The sequence below is a fragment of the Capricornis sumatraensis genome, chromosome 2 (genome assembly GCF_032405125.1).
Source record: "Capricornis sumatraensis isolate serow.1 chromosome 2, serow.2, whole genome shotgun sequence".
Taxonomy (NCBI): domain Eukaryota; kingdom Metazoa; phylum Chordata; class Mammalia; order Artiodactyla; family Bovidae; genus Capricornis; species Capricornis sumatraensis.
The window spans coordinates 199,829,844-199,847,522 of NC_091070.1; the positions used below are offsets into that span (position 1 = coordinate 199,829,844).

The 17,679-nt window shown below is 48.1% G+C and overlaps 1 protein-coding gene across 1 annotated transcript; it reads left to right on the forward strand.

Annotated features, from left to right (window-relative positions):
• The first annotated feature begins 876 nt into the window (after positions 1-876).
• LOC138073642 (taurochenodeoxycholic 6 alpha-hydroxylase-like) lies at positions 877-13,780 on the forward strand. Its single transcript, XM_068965479.1, has 13 exons — positions 877-1,106; positions 3,703-3,844; positions 4,473-4,517; positions 4,941-5,068; positions 6,040-6,164; positions 6,514-6,668; positions 7,165-7,271; positions 7,355-7,545; positions 7,643-7,776; positions 9,680-9,744; positions 9,888-9,964; positions 12,776-12,948; positions 13,308-13,780. The coding sequence occupies exons 1-13, from the start codon at positions 912-914 to the stop codon at positions 13,337-13,339; spliced, it is 1,569 nt and encodes a 522-aa protein (XP_068821580.1). The 5' UTR covers positions 877-911; the 3' UTR covers positions 13,340-13,780.
• The last annotated feature ends 3,899 nt before the right edge of the window (positions 13,781-17,679 follow it).

The following is a 17,679-nucleotide window of genomic DNA, read 5'->3' on the forward strand; positions in this document are numbered from 1 at the left end:
GTGCAGAAGCACACAGGAAGTGCATACCTGCACTCTGGCCCTGCCTCAGTAGATGGAGAATGGGAGCAGCTTGTCTTATGAGAACCTGTGGAAGTTTCAGTTGCCTTGGACAAATGAAAATGATTCATGTTGTCAAGCAGGGTATTTCAAGGCTATTTATACTAGAGAATTAAACCTGATTCTGAACAATATCACACTGTTAAATAAGACACCACAGGGATATTCTATTCAAGGGAGTTTTTTTTTTTTTTAATCAGCTTGTTTGTTTGTTCTTTAACGTTTTGTATTTTTTACTGAAATGAAAGTCGCTCAGTAGGGTACAACTCTTTGCACCCCTATGGACTGTAAAGTGCCAGGCTCCTCTGTCTGTGGAATTCTCCAGACAAGAATACTGCAATGGGTACCCATTGCTTTCTCCAGGGGATCTTCCTGACCAAGGATCAACCTGGGTCTCCTGCATTGCAGGCGGATTCATCACCCTCTGAGCCACCAGACCAATTTTTATTGGAGTACAGTCAATTATCAATGTGTGATAGTTTCAGGAGAACTCTGAAGAGACTCAGTCATCAGGAAGCTTTTAAAAATATTTACTTTTCTCTTTTCTTTCATACTGTCTAAAGGTTTAAAAAATGTAAGCAGATGATAGTTTGCAGTATCCTAGAACAACTCAAACTCCAGAATCAAGTTAGAAATATTATCTTCTCTTTATAATACCTACATTTTGTAACAAAAGAGAGATTGGTTTAAGAAAACAAATACAAAAAACAGCAACAAACCTGGAAGCCCAGTCTGAGCTCTGCCTTCACCTTCACCCTCCCCCAGGTGGGCGGGGACATCCTCCCAGATCAGGCTGGGTGCTCAGGGGAGGTCAGGCAGTCAAGGACAGTCAGTGATCCAGAAGCCACTGCACCATGAGTGTCTCTGCACTGAGCCCCTCCAGAGCCCTGGGCGGGGTCTCCGGGCTCCTGCAGGTGGTCTCCCTGCTCGGCCTGGTTCTGCTTCTGCTCAAGGCGGCACAGCTCTACCTGCGCAGACAGTGGCTGCTCAAAGCCCTTCATCAGTTCCCGTCTCCTCCTTCCCACTGGTTCTATGGACACAAGCGGGAGGTAGGATGGAGCTGGATGGGGGAGTGGGAGGGTCGGGAGGGCCGGAGATCTAGAGCATGGTCACACTCAGCAAGTTCATACCTGGCCCTGTGCTTGCCTGAGAGCACAGATGTGCAGTCTGATGGTTGAGCCCTGTGGGTTCACTGTGTGTGGGGACAACAGACAGGAATCTAAGAAGGTGTCAAGTCACAGGAAAAGAGGCTTACCTGCGGGGTTGGGTTACGTCAGGTGTGGAGACAAACCGGCTTGGTTCATTCAGACTAAGGGATTTTCTAGTCCTATAAGGTCAGTGCCAGAAACCCACACCAGAGGCCACACACAGGAGCAAAGTTCCCAGGATGGGGCCAGGTGAGGAAAACTGCCTGCTTGGTGTTCTCTCTCTGAACTATGAGCTCTTGGAGCTGAACCTGTAATCCTCCCACCCTCAGCTCCATTGAGGTGTCAGTCCATTGTGTGGAGGGACAGGCAGGAGGGACAGGAGCAGCTTGCAGGTTGGGAGGGGCAGCACCTGCCCACCCAGCACCGGCACCAAAGCCTGAGGGTGGGGGAGCTCAGAGCAAAGTCAGGGCCCACATGGACATGGGTCACCAAGCCACCAAGGGTCTGTGGCTTAAACAAATTTTAGGAGATAATCACAGGTTGCAGAGAGCTGAGGTCCCTCTTAGCAGCACGATTAGAGCAGAGTGGAGCCAAAGACGAGAACTAGAAGCAGCCCAAGCCCCATGCGGGCTGGCCCGGCACCTCTCTCCCCGCTCCTTCCTAATCTCCTGCACCCCAGGTCACTCAAGGTCCTCCCCTACTGCCTGTGCACACCAGCCTCTGGGACTCGGCTCCCACGTGCCCTCTCCCCGGAATGATCTCATCCCTCCTATGACTGTCTCACAAGCCCCAGGCCCAAGTCATTTTCATCCTGGGTTTCCCAGGAGAGGAGAGGACTCTCTTTTTTCCTTGGATGCCCTTCTCACAAGTCAGTGGTAACTGGATGCAGCTATTTCTCTCTGCAAGATCATAGCGATGAGCTTCTTCTGGGAAACCTTGCCTCTGGCTCATGTTTCTATCCTGAAAGCATCTCGGTAAATTATGAGCCAAAGAAAGAGCAAGCGCAGGAAGACTTTCCTAACACCCAGGTCTGAGTTAGGCCCCCTTCCCCAAAGCTTCCCCATAGGCTTTGTCTTCTGTCCATCACACTTTCATGACGCCCTCCGCTTATGGCCAGTTGCTCTCTCATCTATTTCACTAGCCTGCAGGCCACAAACAGACAAGCATCTAGAGCCACCTCCTAATTTAGTGCCTTCAATCTGTGTCTGGCACAGAGTTACTGCTCAGTAAACACAAGCTCAGTGAAGGAACGTGACCCAGAGTGGCCAATTTGCCTCAGAGCTGGTGAGTCTTAATGGTAGAAGGATGCTGGTAGAGGTCAGATACCAAAGTGTAGAGTGTTTGATTTGAGTTACACAGAAGCCATTGAAATCAAGACGGTGTGACTATTTGGAACTTGTCTGGGATCAACTGCTGACAAGAAATCCAGAGGTAACAAAACAAACTGAGTCTGCAAAGTAGGAGGAGAGGGAGTTGCTCTGTGGTAAAGATGCCAGGCCACCAGGCAGAGGGAAGAACGTGAGCAAAGACCTGGAAGGGGAGCAGGTGGACCCAGTGCAGGAGCGCTGGCAGCAGCATCCTGGGGGCAGAGCAATGGGTCCTGTGGAATCGCCAGCCTGTCAGGGCAAGAAGACAGAGGGTAAATTCAGTAAGGAAAGGCCTTTGGGGTCCACACTCAGGTGTGTACAAAGGTTCCACTACAAGACGGGAAGTGCACAAAAGTTTCTGGCAATTAGTCAACGAAAATGAGATCAAAAACCCACATATCAAAATCTTATTTCAATCCCATTCTCATATGTGTACATGCTGAATCTGACCTACAACTGTGCACACACGCAATATGGAAAATAAGATTACACACACAATGTATGACTTAATTTTTTTCACTTAGCCATCCACATTCCAAACATTCTTTCATACTCATATACATTAACATGTATGCTGGGATATCATCAAACATATATATGATCAGGATGGCAAATGAAACTAATATATAAATTCAATTCTTAAAATATCTACCTCTTCTCTAAATAAACGAAATAATATGAAAAATTGTTTACTTTCTCCAGGGGATCTTACCAACCCAGCATCAACCCAGGTGTCCCACTTTGTAGGTAAATTCATAATACCTGAGGTGCCAGGGAAGTCTACCAAGTGACAGAAATTATCATAAATTGCTCAAGAAGTTATGTCACTGTGTGCAAATTATTTCCAAATGTTTCACAAGCCAAGGAGTTATCCTTGATGTAAGATTCTGTAGGCAGTTTGTAGTGTTGGCCCATAACTCTACTTGACATGGGAAAGAATCTGATCTTAGGAGAATGGGGGACAGCCTGCAAGGTTGGATGAGATTCCAGGTCAGAAGAAATAGTTCTGAACTCTTAGTTCTGCTGATGGGTGCAGAGTGATCACCTGGTACCCTTCCAGGCCTTCACCTCCACTCCTGCTCTGGAACTAAAAGAGAGAAGTCGTTGACTTGTGTTTCCCTTGGTGACAGTTCCAAGAGGAGGGTGAGCTGCCACACCTACTGAAAAGGGTAGAGAAATACCCAAGGGCCTGTGTTCGCTGGATGTGGGGCACAAGGGCCTTTGTATTGGTCTACGACCCTGACTACATGAAGATGGTCCTGGGGAGATCAGGTGAGAGGGAAACCCTCAGCTGGAAACAATCTTCCATTTGAGTACAGGCCCCTGGGTGTGAAATTCCAGAAGACACAGGCACATCAGATGCCAAGGCCTGAATTCCTCCAAACACCCGCCCAACCAAAGCCAGAGAGGACAACATTATTTACTGTTATTAAATGCTTTACTCCTGGTGGGGCTGGATTCTCTTTTACGTCTCTTCTTTTTACAAACAAATTGAGATGATCCCAGACCTGGAGCCAATTCCTTGTCCACACTGTCCTAGGTTGGGCACCGTTCACTGTTGCCAGTCCTGGGTCTTGAGATGGCCAGACCACCACTGACTATAGAAAAATCACAGACTCTGTCTCATTCTATGGCACCGAACAGAGTTTATGTTTCAGGGCAATTCACCATCTTAGTCCTGTGGGTGTTCTGCTCTGCAACACTGAGTCTACGTTCCTGGGACCACGGTGACTATCAGGACAGAGAGAGTCAGGGGTGGGAGGCAAGTGGGTGGTGGCTTCAGAGTGACTGCCATTTGAAAAGCACCAGGAAGGGAAGGGAGCCCAAGGTCTAGATCTCAGGTGCTCTAGAGGCTGTCTGCCTTGTTTGGTCCCATCCATCTTCCCTCCTTATTTTTCAGACCCAAAGTCTCACATTACCTACAGACACCTGAAGCCCTGGATTGGTAAGTATATTTAAATACAACTGCCAACCACCCACCTGTTAGGTTTACCAAGAGTGGTCTCTTTGTGTAAATGGAGAAAAACAGGTGTCAGGCACCCTCATATCTGAATCAAACCTCATTTTTCTAAAATGCCACCAGTCTTTGTAATGGTGCTCTAGCCCTCCTGAAGCCTAGCTGCTTCTTCATCACTTCTCAGTCTTTTCTAACGTTGCCTGACTTTTCGATAAGTTCTTTTATGACCTGCCCCCTTACACTTTTTTGTCATAATCACATGCTATGGACAGACATACTAGAAATTCACATCCCTGAAATGTACTGGCCTCGCTGATTCTTGCCCATGGGAAGACTTCTCCTGACACCCTTGGTTCCTCCCAAGAGGGCCCTAGTCTCCCCGATGCCCATACCCACCCATCTGTGGTTCAGGGACAGGTTTGCTGCTATTGGAGGGGCAGAGGTGGTTCCAGCACCGGCGGATGCTGACCCCAGCCTTCCACTATGACATCCTGAAGCCCTATGTGGGAATCATGGCCGACTCTGTCCGAGTGATGCTGGTGAGTCCATCGCTTGTCACCATATGCAGTAGAATCCAGCACAGCTGACAAAGTCCACTATCAGACACTTATGTCCCTCACACACCCATGAATAGAGCCACCCAGAATGACGCACTCATGACTTAGTATGAGAGAGCGCTCATTAAAGCTAGGTGGGACAGAGGAACATCTAGGCTCCAGCTTGGATCCATAATTTTCTCCTCACCAAGAGAAATCAGGGCCATGGTGTATTCAGGATCCACTCTCCCATCTCCATGTTTGAACACAGGGGAGTAGATCAAGGAGGTCAGTGCAAATTGGCCCTGGCTGGCCTGGACAATGGCAGCTTCAGTGGCAGAGTGGACATCCCAAGATGTCACACAAGTGGGCTGTGACCTGGGTTCCATCGATTCTGCATGTCACTGAGCCACTCATGGGAGGAAATGAGCCCAGGTCTACACTCACAGAGCTGGGCCTTCACAAACCACCTCTGATCCAGAACAGGTTCTGTTCTTAGCTGTTCTTAACATCTGTTCTTAGCTAACATTAGATGAATGAAAGCAATTGAATAGCTCATGCCCCTTCTAGGAGCTGCATTAGAGCCATTTTAGCTTTTCCTTGCCTTGAAATCTTTGCTTCCTAGTGTTGGATATCACCTGTCCACATCTGACATCAGGACACAGAAGTTCTCCCTCTGTCCCCTGAGAAACTATGCTTTCTGTTCTGCCAAAGGTGGTTATTTTAATAAATTATTCCAAATATTCAGAATCAGTTAGGATATTAGAGGAGAATATAACTGCGTGTATAAGAAAGATTCAGAAAAAATAGGCATCTCATTACACATGGGTGTTACAAGCCTAAGTTGCTAAAACATGTCTGCTTAGAAGGTGAGGAAATCTCATCTGAAGATGTAGAGACAGAGAGAAAGCCTGGCCTTGGCAGCACAGGTCTTCTAGGGGAGCAGAGCAGGGTCAATCACCATCCCTCCACAGGACAAGTGGGAGGAGCTCATCAGCCAGGACTCACACCTGGAGATCTTTGGACATGTCTCCTCGATGACCCTGGATACCATCATGAAGTGCGCCTTCAGCCACCAGGGCAGCGTCCAGACGGACAGGTCAGTGACAGCTCTTCAAGGGCAGGGTCCTGTTTTCACGAATGGGAAGGACTTACCTAAGGGGCAGTAAGGGCAGTGTGGATGCTTATCAGCACAAAAAGTAACATTCTACAGAGAGACATGGACCACGGTCAAATTCCACCCAGACCACCCTTGACTCAGTCAGAGGTCCCTGACTCCTGCTCGGGGAGAAGCCTGGCCTCTCTGGACCCCTGTAAAGGACTCCAGGGGGAGGGCTTCAGGGAAATGAGGCAGAAATCACAATGCCTCGGTGTGACCTGAGGAATCTGACCCTCTCCAGGTCAGTGCCTCTCTCAACTCCAGTCTCTTCTGCGCCCTCTCCCTTCAGGAACCTCCAGTCCTACATCCAGGCCATCAGGGACCTCAGTCATCTGCTTTTTTCCCGACTGCGGAATGCTCTCCTCCAGAACGACCTCATCTACAGGCTGACCCCTGAAGGCCACTGGAACCACCGGGCCTGCCACCTTGCCCATCAACACACAGGTTCCCCTCCCACCTGGGCTGGTCCCCCCTGACCACACCCGCCCCACCACAGCACCCCCCACCCCCACAGCCCCACCCCCACCGCTTCATCAGGCTCACGTGGCCTAGCCTTGACCCGGTAGGCAGAGCCCAGACTTCTGCTTCCTCTTCAGGAGCTGGCACACACCCGCCTGCTGCAGGGACTGGGAACCCAGAGCTCAGGGTGTCAGGTGTTGAACAGGGAGTTACAGGAGTCACCATGTTGGTGATGCCTGAGTGAGACCCCCTCCCAGCAGCATTCAGGCAGAGCCCCCACGGGCTGTGCTAGAGTCGGGATTCCCGTCTGGAGTAGACTACGTTGGAACTCTAATCCCTGACATGCTCAGCCAGTCCCAACCTCACCCTCATCCACCTGGCACCCAGACTGGGCCTGAAGGGCAGAAGGGCTTATGGTGGGTGCAGACTCTGAACCGCCCAGAGTCCTAAGCTCTGGCTGGGAACCACTGCTCTGGGACAGATGCAGTGATCAAGGAGAGGAAGGCGCACCTGCAGAAGGAGGGAGAGCTGGAGAAGGTGAGGAGCAGGAGGCACTTGGACTTCCTGGACATCCTCCTCTTTGCCAGAGTGAGTGTGGGCAGGAGAGGCCTGAGCCTTTGTGCAGAAGCACACAGGAAGGGCAGACCTGCAGTCTAGCCCTGCCTCCACAGATGGAGAATGGGAGCAGCTTGTCTGACGAGGACCTCCGTGCCGAGGTGGACACGTTCATGTTTGAGGGTCACGACACCACAGCCAGTGGCATCTCCTGGATCCTCTATGCTCTAGCCTCCCACCCAGGACATCAGCAGAGGTGTCGGGAAGAGATCCAGAGCCTCCTTGCGGATGGTGCTTTCATAACCTGGTGAGTGTCCTGGAGGTGGAAGAACCCTGTCCTACCTGAACTCAAGAGAATCCGTGGTTGTCCAGTCCTGCCTGCCCTCAGGTGGGCTTCCTTTCAGGGACCATCTGGACCAGATGCCCTACACCACCATGTGCATCAAGGAGGCACTGAGACTCTATCCACCAGTACCAGTCATTGGCAGAGAGCTGAGCAAGCCCATCACCTTCCCTGATGGACGCTCCTTACCTGCAGGTATGAACGTCACCTCACCACTCCGCTAAGCACTCTGTAGGACACATGCTAGACCAGAAATCCACCTGTGCATTTCCAGTTTCAGGATGCTCTGGCTCTTGTCTGCCTGAAGATAATATTTATTCTCTAGTTTGAATGAGCTTTAAAGAATGCTTTTCCATAGATCCTAGGATTAATACTACCATATATTAAATAATCCTACTGCTAGGAACATACCTTGGGAAAACCAGAATCCAAAAAGCACATGTGCCGCAGTGTCCATTGCAGCATTGTTTACAATAGCCAGGACGTGGAAGCCACCAAGGTGTTCACTGATAGATGAATGGATAATGAAGCTGCGGTCCATATACACAATGGAATATTACTCAGTATAAAATGGAACAAATATGAGTCAGTTGCAGTGAGGTGGAAAAATCTACAGCGTGTTATACAGAGTGAGGCACTCAGAAAGAGAAAAACAAATATCGCCTATTAACACACACACGTAAACATAGACTCTAGGAAAACAGTGCTGATGAATGTATTTGCAGAGCAGGAATGTAGATGCAGACACAGGGAATGGACTTGTGGATGCAGGAGGGGAAGGAGAGGGTAGGACAATTTGAGAAAGTAACATCGGCACAGATAGACTATCATGTGTAAAATACTAGTATGTATCTAGTGGAAAGCTGATATATAAAAGGAAGCCCAGCCTAATTCTCTGAAATGGCCTAGCGGGGTCGAATGGGAAGGGCGAGAGAGGTGCAGGATGGAGGGGATATAGTTGTTGTTTAGTTGCTAAGTCATGTCTGGCTCTTTTGCGACCCCACAGAGCGTAGCCCACCAGGCTCCACTGTCCATGACATTTGTCAGGCAAGAATACGGAAGTGAGTTGCCGTTTCCCTCTCTCTATATATAGATACATAACTGCACCTTGCGGAGGAGTCTGGTAGGCTGCAGTCCATGGGGTTGCAAAGAGTCGGACACGACTGAGTGACTTCACTTTCACTTTTCACTTTCCTGCATTGGAGAAGGAAATGGCAACCCACTCCAGTGTTCTTGCCTGGAGAATCCCAGGGAAGGGAGAGCCTGGTGGGCTGCCGTCTATGGTCTCTCATAGAGTCAGACACGACTGAAGCGACTTAGCAGCAGCAGCAGCAGCATAGCAGAAACTAACACACCTTTGGAAAGTAACTAACCTCTACTGAAAGAAAAAAATGTTTGACACAAAACTTGAATGCAACAAAGCCCAACAATAAATGTTGACCCTTCTGTGTGGTCTTATAGTGGAGCCTAAAATTCTAATTCTTGAATCATGAAGGCAGAAGCAGGGGGAGGCATGGTGCTTCCAAATGGGGTGTAAATAAGGGAGGGCGCTCAAGAGACTCCACTGACATGGGTCATAGGCTCTAGTCTCTGAGGTGCCCTCTGGTGGATGGCAAGGAGCAGGTGATGATGAGGTCTGAGAGCCCTGCCATGGCTGGAGGCCACCCACTGACTCAGCACCCAGTGGGTCTGAATCCCAGCCTGTTCCCTCCTAATTGTGGGATCATAGACCCAACTCTTAACCTCTCTGAGGCTCAGGTGCTTCATGGGCTTGTGGGGACAGGAGTGCTTCCGTGAGGATTAAATGATTCTTGCACATTCCCCAGGTTCATGATGGCACTTGATAAATGTGAGTTGTCACCTGAGCTGCTCCTAAGTGTATCCTTGCTGTTCCTTCAATTCTCAGTCCTGGGCTGTGGTCACCTACCCCTAATCTGTGACCGTGTGCTTTGTCATGCCTCACCCACCTGTCTTGAAAGAGCATCATTCCATTCAGAGTGACGGAAGGTGCTCCCATGATGGCTCCCGGGGCTTTTGCGAGGCCACACATCCCCTGCACTGTGGGACCATCAGCTTCTCTCTCTCCTCTGTCCCACAGGAATCTTACTCTCCCTCTCCATTTATGGGCTTCATCACAACCCAAAGGTGTGGCCGAACCCAGAGGTACGATGGACGTGGGAGGAGGAGATGGGACCTCTCTCAACACCAAACGCTTCCCCTGCTCCCTCTCTGGGATTCTTATCCCCCAGTGCATTCATGTGAGGGGTTTGACCCCAAATATCCAGGCCCTGGTGCTCTCTCTGCAGGTATTTGACCCAACCCGGTTCGCACCAGGTTCTACTCGACACAGCCATGCCTTCCTGCCCTTCTCAGGAGGATCCAGGTGAGGCCTCTGTACTGGGGGAAGCAAGTGTCATGGGTTGCTACCCGATGTGTGTGACTGTCTACCTTCATATGAGGAGCATGAAGTTCCGTCCTTGTATGTTGATGGGCTGAGAAGGAGGTGTGGGTCTCCATGTACAAGAAGGTCTTCAGGACCCACCACAATGACAGACCTCCCACGGTCCACAAGGATTGACCTCATTTCCATGTCCGTGGCCAATCCAAAGTATCCAGGGTTTTCCTCACTTTAGGAGTATGACGTTATAGCATTAATGTCTTCATGACATTTAAACTACACATGTTTGGTTAGCGCAATTTCAGTCATACAATTATCTTCATTGAAAGATGATTTTCTCTGTTCCCACCTTCCTAGTCAGCCCCGTGCCTTTCTGCTTAATTCACCTGTCTGCCCACACTGTATTCATCGTGCTTGCCTGGATTGGGAATTCCATGTCCTGAGGCTTCAAGTTATGTATGTGATCAGTTATAGTTGTAGTTTGAAGAAAGTTTCACAGTCATGAGTATGTTCTCACTTCCTGCGCTACATCCGACATAGATTTGACTGTGTATTAATATAACCGTAACATATATTTTCTGTTGCCAAAATTCTTTATTAAAAAGCAGAGTTTAGACACCATGGTCCCAGATTATACAGAGTAATGTTAGTAAGAACAATCTTAAAGTGGAGGACAATCAAGCCTGCTTTGGGGAGTCTACTGCTGATCCTGCTCATGATGCCAGTTTCTCACTGCTCATACTGTGCACACTGTTTGCTGAACTCAGGATAGATACAAAGCATCAGCTAAGAGGCTGGAGGAGGACTGGAGGAGCCATAGGGACTGCAGACACGTTTATTCTCTCCTGGCTGTGTTATGGCCGCCATAACACAGCTCTGTCCTGCCTGACACAGCCGCCGTAGCAGCAGCCATAAAAACCATAACATAACCTCATATAATATAACCATGATGTTGGTCCAACTTAGCCCCAGTGCAGTAGTAACCGGGGCTTTCATAGCCAAACTCATAAAGGCGTACCTCACACCTCCCCCACAGCTTTTGCAGGTGGAGCTTATATAACAAAAGTAGCCAGAGTCCAAGCGAGTACCATGTGATGCATGTACGCAGTGCTATAGGTAATCTAGCTCTTCCATAATCATTAGTTACAAACCCCGAGGCAACAGTGAGAGGCCTCAGGGAGAGAGCGCCTGACAATGCCATCTTGGCTATTTGCTCTTTCCCTACAGGAGGGAGAGTATTTTGTGTTTGACATGTGCATTTGAAAAATCTATTGCATGTAAAACATAAAGCACCCTTGAGATAGCTATTAGTCTGATTGATACACTCCTAAATGATTGCTGTGAAGATCTTAAAGGGCACAGAACCTCCCCTGAAATAGTAACTTCAGTGGCTTTGTAACATAGTAGAAACAAGTTTTTTTCTGACTGTACAGATCTAGGAAACTTTCAGTTGGTGAATCAACCTTTACAGAACAGTGTTGACGTAAACTGTCTTATTGATTCTAGGATTTGGTTTACGCCAGGGTCCAGTTCTTCCTTGTAGACATGGCTGCAGGTCATTCAGTTGCTGCTAGAGGGCAGGAGGGACTCGGCAGCTTGATTCCTACGTCAGACTGAATATTTCTTTTCTTCTCATCCCACTTGAGTTGTTTTCAATTCAATCAATATTGTTCAAATGTGAAAGTATGTAATAAGCCTGTCTCTGTGTGCCAAGACCTGTGCTAGGAGATGGGAACACAAGGATGATAATGCTGTCCTCCCCCAGGGCTCACAGTCAACAACACGTCTGCTTCAACAGACATCATTCACCCATCCACTCTTTCACTCATTCATTCTTTGAGCAGACTGTGGGGGGATCCATGATCTGGCACTGTGCTGGGCACTGGATGTGATGCGTCCTTGAGTTAACACCCATGGTGCCTTGAGGGTCCCGAGTGGGAAGAGGTGCAGCCAGCAGAGGGGGTGAGGGTGGTGGTCACTGGATTGAGCCTTGAGCATGAGGATGGCAGAGGCGAGGGGAGGGGACCTCAACCGTCGCTGAGTCAGGAAGAGGAGAGGGACAGACCCCAGGTGAGTGAGGAAGAATCCAGAGAGAGCTGTGATGCCGCTGAGGCACTGCGACGTGTCCTCCCTGTGATGCGCAACAGACAGGCCTGGAGCGACTGTGGCTTTAGAGGGAAGGAAGGAGTGGAAGCTGAAAAGGCCAGATGAGGAGCCCAAGGGATGGTTAGGAGGGTCATTTCTGGATTAGAATAGAACGTTCCAAAGGTAGATTGACTGAGGAGCTGAGGGAGACAGGAAGCCAGACCATTAACTGAGAGGGAATTGGTCCAGTAGGTTCAGAGTGGTTAACCTTTGTCCTCTCCAGGAAGCCTCCCTGTTGCCATTCTGATTCCTTGCACAGCCCTGTCTTGTCTTCTCTGGGGACTGGGCAGCCTGTTTGTCCACTGTAGGTGGTAAGGTCCTGTATCCACACTGCCCCTACAGTGCTCTGGGCTGACCTGAAACCAGGAATTGCCAGTGGACGAGTGAATAAAGTACTAGTTCACACTTGACTTGACTCTGCGATTTAAAGTACTGATGCTCCCCAGGTTTTCCTGCTGAGAGTGGAGTATGAGTTAGGAGCAGTCCTTAGAGAGGTGGGCTTTGCCATCAGTCAGGGAAGAGCTTTGCTGGCAAGTTCAGTGGGATGAGTAAGGAAGGGATCAGGTTTGACCACAGGAGGAGAGCCCTGATTCCCTGTGCTCAGCAGGGGTTAGAAGCCTCTGCTCTCTTCCTTTTTATCTCCCAACCTAGGAACTGCATTGGGAAGCAGTTTGCCATGAATGAGTTGAAGGTGGCCGTGGCCCTGACCTTGCTTCGCTTTGAGCTGTCACCGGATCCCGCCAGGGTCCCTGTGCCCATGCCAGTCGTTGTGCTGAGATCCACAAATGGGATCCACCTGCAGCTCAGGAAGCTCTCTGATTCAGGTGGGGACAAGGACTAGCTCTGAGGGCCCCTGTCTGCCATCCCGTCTTGCTGTCACTCTCCCTGTCCTTGCCCCCTTGCCCACTTCCTGCTTTTGTCTGCCCTGCCAGCTTGCCTCATGTCTTGCTTCATGTCCAGCAGCAGACTTTCTGTGCTTCTCCTCTCACCTTTTTCCAGGCTCCCTATGTGCTGTCTCTCCATCTGTCTCTGACCCCCTGTATCTCTCACTGTCTACCTGAATCCTGATCACCCGACACCCTCCAATCTGTCTGCTCTCTCCTGTGTTTCTCCCCTTCTGCCTGCCTCTCTGTCCCTGTATTCACTTCTATTTTGATGGTAAAAAGAATTGTGTCTGCCTTAGGGACTTATTATCCTCTGATGGCTCTGGAGTGAGAAGTCAGAAAAGGGTTTCCCTGGACACAACCAAGATGTTGACATGTCCCTCATCCAGGGACCTGGGACAGGATCCTGCTTTTTGTCATTTTTGCATCTAGAGCTTCAATCCTTGCATTCCGTGGCTCCTGGGCCTTCCTCCACATTCAAATCCAGCAGCATCTTCAAATGTCCCTCGGCTTCTGTCTTCACATAACCTTCTCTTTCATCAAGACTTTGTGCTTAGCTGGGCAACTCAGATCGAACAGGCTTATTCTGGGGTTCTGGGAACTAGGACAAGAACACCTGGGGAGCCATCACTGGACCTGTTAAATGCTGTGTGCCTCCCTTCGCCCTGGGCCACTGCTCTCTCCTGTGTGAGATGGGTCTACCCCCGTTTCACTCACATGGTTTCCTCTTTCCCCGTCCCTGGATAAAGTGCACAATATCATGTGGAATGTGTGTGTCTTGTCTGAAGGGAGTTGGATGAAGCAGAAGAGAGAGAAGGGGAGGGAATAACAGCAGGGAGGAGGAGGGGAGATAACACCTGCTCTGTGAGGCCGAGACCCAGCAGGGAGAGCTTGTCCAGCCCCCCTGCAGCTTCACACTCTGGAGTCACTCAAGCCCCACACCCTGCCTGGCGTCTGAGGCTCCCGTGACAGCTGAGTCAGAAGAAAGGCCTCATCACCTGAGGCTCAGAGGGAAGACGCTCACTCCAACACCTGTCAGGGAGGGAGCTTGCCTCTTTTCTGTGGTGGCTTCCTCACCACATCTGTAGAGGGGCCCAGCCAGCGCCCACCCTGTCCTGAGCAGGGAAGACTTACAGACTTGGTCAGGCACAAAGGTCTCCTTCACCCCAAAAGAGATTTGAGAAGAGCCCAGCCTGGCCAGGTCACCAGCCCCCTGGCAGCCGTTCCTCATGGGCAGGGCCTGCAGGCTCCTCAGATGCCACAAGGGGTGGGTGTGTGTGTGTGCAGGAGGGCCTGGAGGAACCAGCTGGGCACAAGTCTTGGATGCCACACAGGGAGAAGCCAGCCCCTCAGGACACTTGTAAATACTGAGCTTCTCCAGAGGGTAAGGCAGAAATGACAATGCCTCAGTTGGGAATGCAAACTAGTTTAGCCACCATGGAGAACTGTGTAGAGATTCCTTAAAAAACTAGAAATAGAACTGCCACACGACCCAGCCATCCCACTTCAGGGCATATACACTGAGGAAACCAGAATTGAAAGAGACACGTGTAGCCCAGTGTTCATTGCAGCACAGTTTACCATAGTCAGGACATGGAAGCAACCTAGATGTCCATCAGCAGATGAGTGGATAAGGAAGTTGTGGTACATATACACATCGGGATATTACTCAGCTATAAAAAAGAATACATTTGAGTCCGTTCTAAAGAGGTGGACGAAACTGGAGCCTATTATACAGAGTGAAGTAAGTCAGAAAGACCGATACAGTACATTACTGCATATATTTAGAATTTAGAAAGACGGTAATGACAACCCTATAAGGAAGACAGCAAAAGAGACATGGATGTCAAGAACAGACTTTTGGACTATGTGGGAGAAGGCAAGGGTGGGGTGATATGAGAGAATAGCACTGAAACATGTGTATTAGCACATGTAAGACAGATGACCAGTGCAAGCTCAATACATGAAGCAGGGCACTCAAAGCTGGTGCTCTGGGACAACCCAGAGAGATGGGGGGTGGGGGGGGGGTAGGTTCAGGATGGGGGCACTCATGCACACCCGTGCTCGGTCAACGTTTGGGAACAACCACCACAATATTGTAAAGTAATTAGCCTCCAGTGAAAATAAATAAATAAATAAATAAAAGGAATGGAGGTAGTGTGGAATAATTATAAAAAAAAATGATTGAATTTGTTTACAAAACAGAAATGATGCACAGTCATAGAAACATGCATTTGCTTACCAAGGAAAACGGGAGAAAGGAATAAATTCAGAGTATGGGATTATTCGATAAACACTACTGTATATAAAGTAGATAAATATAAAGAATTTACTGTAAGCACAGGGAATCTTATTCAACCTATTTTGATAACCTATAATGGAGAAGAATCTGAAAAAGAATATGTATGCATATAGTGCATATATCTGAATCACTTTGCTGTACAACTAAACTAACACAGTATTGCAAATCAACTAGAAGTCAATCAAGTAAAAAAAAAAAAATAGCACCATACATTGGCCTTTAATTTAGAGCATTTACACTCTCCTGGAGAACCTTACCTCAGACATGCCAGTTATTGCCACCTAGAGGTGCTGTATACCCACCCCTCCTAAAGGTATTTTTCTGGTTCTGGAATGCATAACTAGAACACGTATATTCATTAGTTGGTAAAGAAGTAGCTAAATTTGGGGATTTAATATTTCCAGCTTCACTGGAATCTTCCCATATTTCCCCATTCCAATTTCAGGTTCCCATTACTTCCCAGTAAATGCTCACACTTTGGCAGAAGATTGGGCAATCAATTTGCATGCAATGCAGACACTGACAGGATGAGACTCTGGATTTAGTTTTCACAAATCTCAGCCCTGGCTGAGGCCCTGTGGCTACAGGAAACAAAGGTTTCTTTCAGGTCAGATATTGAAGCTTTCTGGTCAGTTATGTGTAGTTTGGCCTGGGAATTTGAATCCCCAATCTCATCCATTTCCTTCAGTGCTTTCACCAGTACAGCTAGGAATAACCAGTTGGTCTTAATAAATGCTTTAATTCAACTGAAAAGTTCTAAGATATTGAATATATGGTCATCAGAATCTTGCGTTTTATAAAACTTTAGTTAGTAACATCCAATGATGATGTTTTGTGTATCTTTATTTAAAATCCTCAAAGATAATGCTCTTAAAGGACTGCATTCAATATGTCAGCAAATTTGGAAAACTCAGCAGTGGCCACAGGACTGGCAAAGGTCAGTTTTCATTCCAATCTCCAAGAAGGGCAATGCTAAAGAATGTTCAAACTACCTACCATTGTGCTCACTTTACATGCTAGCAAGATTATGCTCTAAATCCTTCAAGCTAGGACTCAGCAGTATGTGAATCATGAATTTCGAGATGTGCAAGCTCGGTTTAAAAACATAGAGGGACCAGAGATCAAATTATCAACATTCACTGGATCATTGAGAAAGCAAAGGAATTCCAGAAAAACATCTACTTCTGCTTTATTGACTATGCTAAAGCCTTTGACTATGTGGATCACAATAAACTGTGGAAAATTCTTCAAGAGATGGGAATACCAGACCACCTCACCTGCCTCTTGAGAAATCTGTATGCACATCAGGAAGCAACAGTTAGAACCAGACATGGAACAACAGACTGGTTCCAAATAGGAAAAGGAGTACGTCAAGGCTGTATATTGTCACCCTGCTTATTTAACTTATATGCAGAGTACATCATGAGAAATGCTGGGCTGGAAGAAGCCCAAGCTGGAATCAAGATTGCTGGGAGAAATATCAATAACCTCAGATATGCAGATGACACCACCCTTATGGCAGAAAGTGAAAAAGAACTAAAAAGCCTCTTGATGAAAGTGAAAGAGGAGAGTGAAAAAGTTGGCTTAAAGCACAACATTCAGAAAATGAAGATCATGGCATCTGGTCCCATCACTTCATGGGAAATAGATGGGGAAACAGTGGAAACAGTATCAGACTTTATTTTGGGGGGCTCTAAAATCACTGCTGATGGTGATTGCAGCCATGAAATTAAAAGACACTCCTTGGAAGGAAAGTTATGACCAACCTAGGTAGCATATTCAAAAGCAGAGACGTTACTTTGTCAACAAAGGTCCATCTAGTTGAAAGGTTGTTGTTGAATTACGACGCCGGGATTCTTGGCCCCCGGAGGAGAAGAATTCAGTCCGGGGCCAAAGACGAGGCTTTATCGTTCAGAGCTTTTGTGTAATAAAGTTTTATTAAAGTATAAAGGAGATAGAGAAAGCTTCTGACATAGGCATCAGAAGGGGGTAGAAAGAGTACCCCCCTGCTGAATGTTATATAGTCACCAGCAGTCTGTTAATGAAAGAAAGGAATGTCTCAAAACTTAGAATGGCACCCGGCCCCTCACGCATAAGATGTATTTTGGGATAATCTTGGCTCCAAATGGTTTATCTTGGGCCATAAAATGATTAACTTGAATCTTGAAGAAGGGCAGGTCTCCATACAAATAGTGTCATTTACACAGATTAGAGGAACAGTATCGGAGTATAACATACGGGTTTATCAAGTAGGTTCTGAGCCCAAAAGGCGGAACCGACTTCAAGACAGAGTTTGGGGTAAATGCATAGTACATTAGCATAGCTTAAGATAAACATTTCCATAAGAAAAAGGCATTGGTTAACTTCAG

Bases quoted from the DNA above. Each gene is read 5' to 3' on its own strand.
- LOC138073642 (XM_068965479.1), top strand. From the start codon at position 912: ATGAGTGTCTCTGCACTGAGCCCCTCCAGAGCCCTGGGCGGGGTCTCC. The intron at 7,272-7,354 runs GTGAGTGTGGGC...CTGCCTCCACAG, and splicing joins ACATCCTCCTCTTTGCCAGA to ATGGAGAATGGGAGCAGCTT. The intron at 7,546-7,642 runs GTGAGTGTCCTG...GCTTCCTTTCAG, and splicing joins GATGGTGCTTTCATAACCTG to GGACCATCTGGACCAGATGC.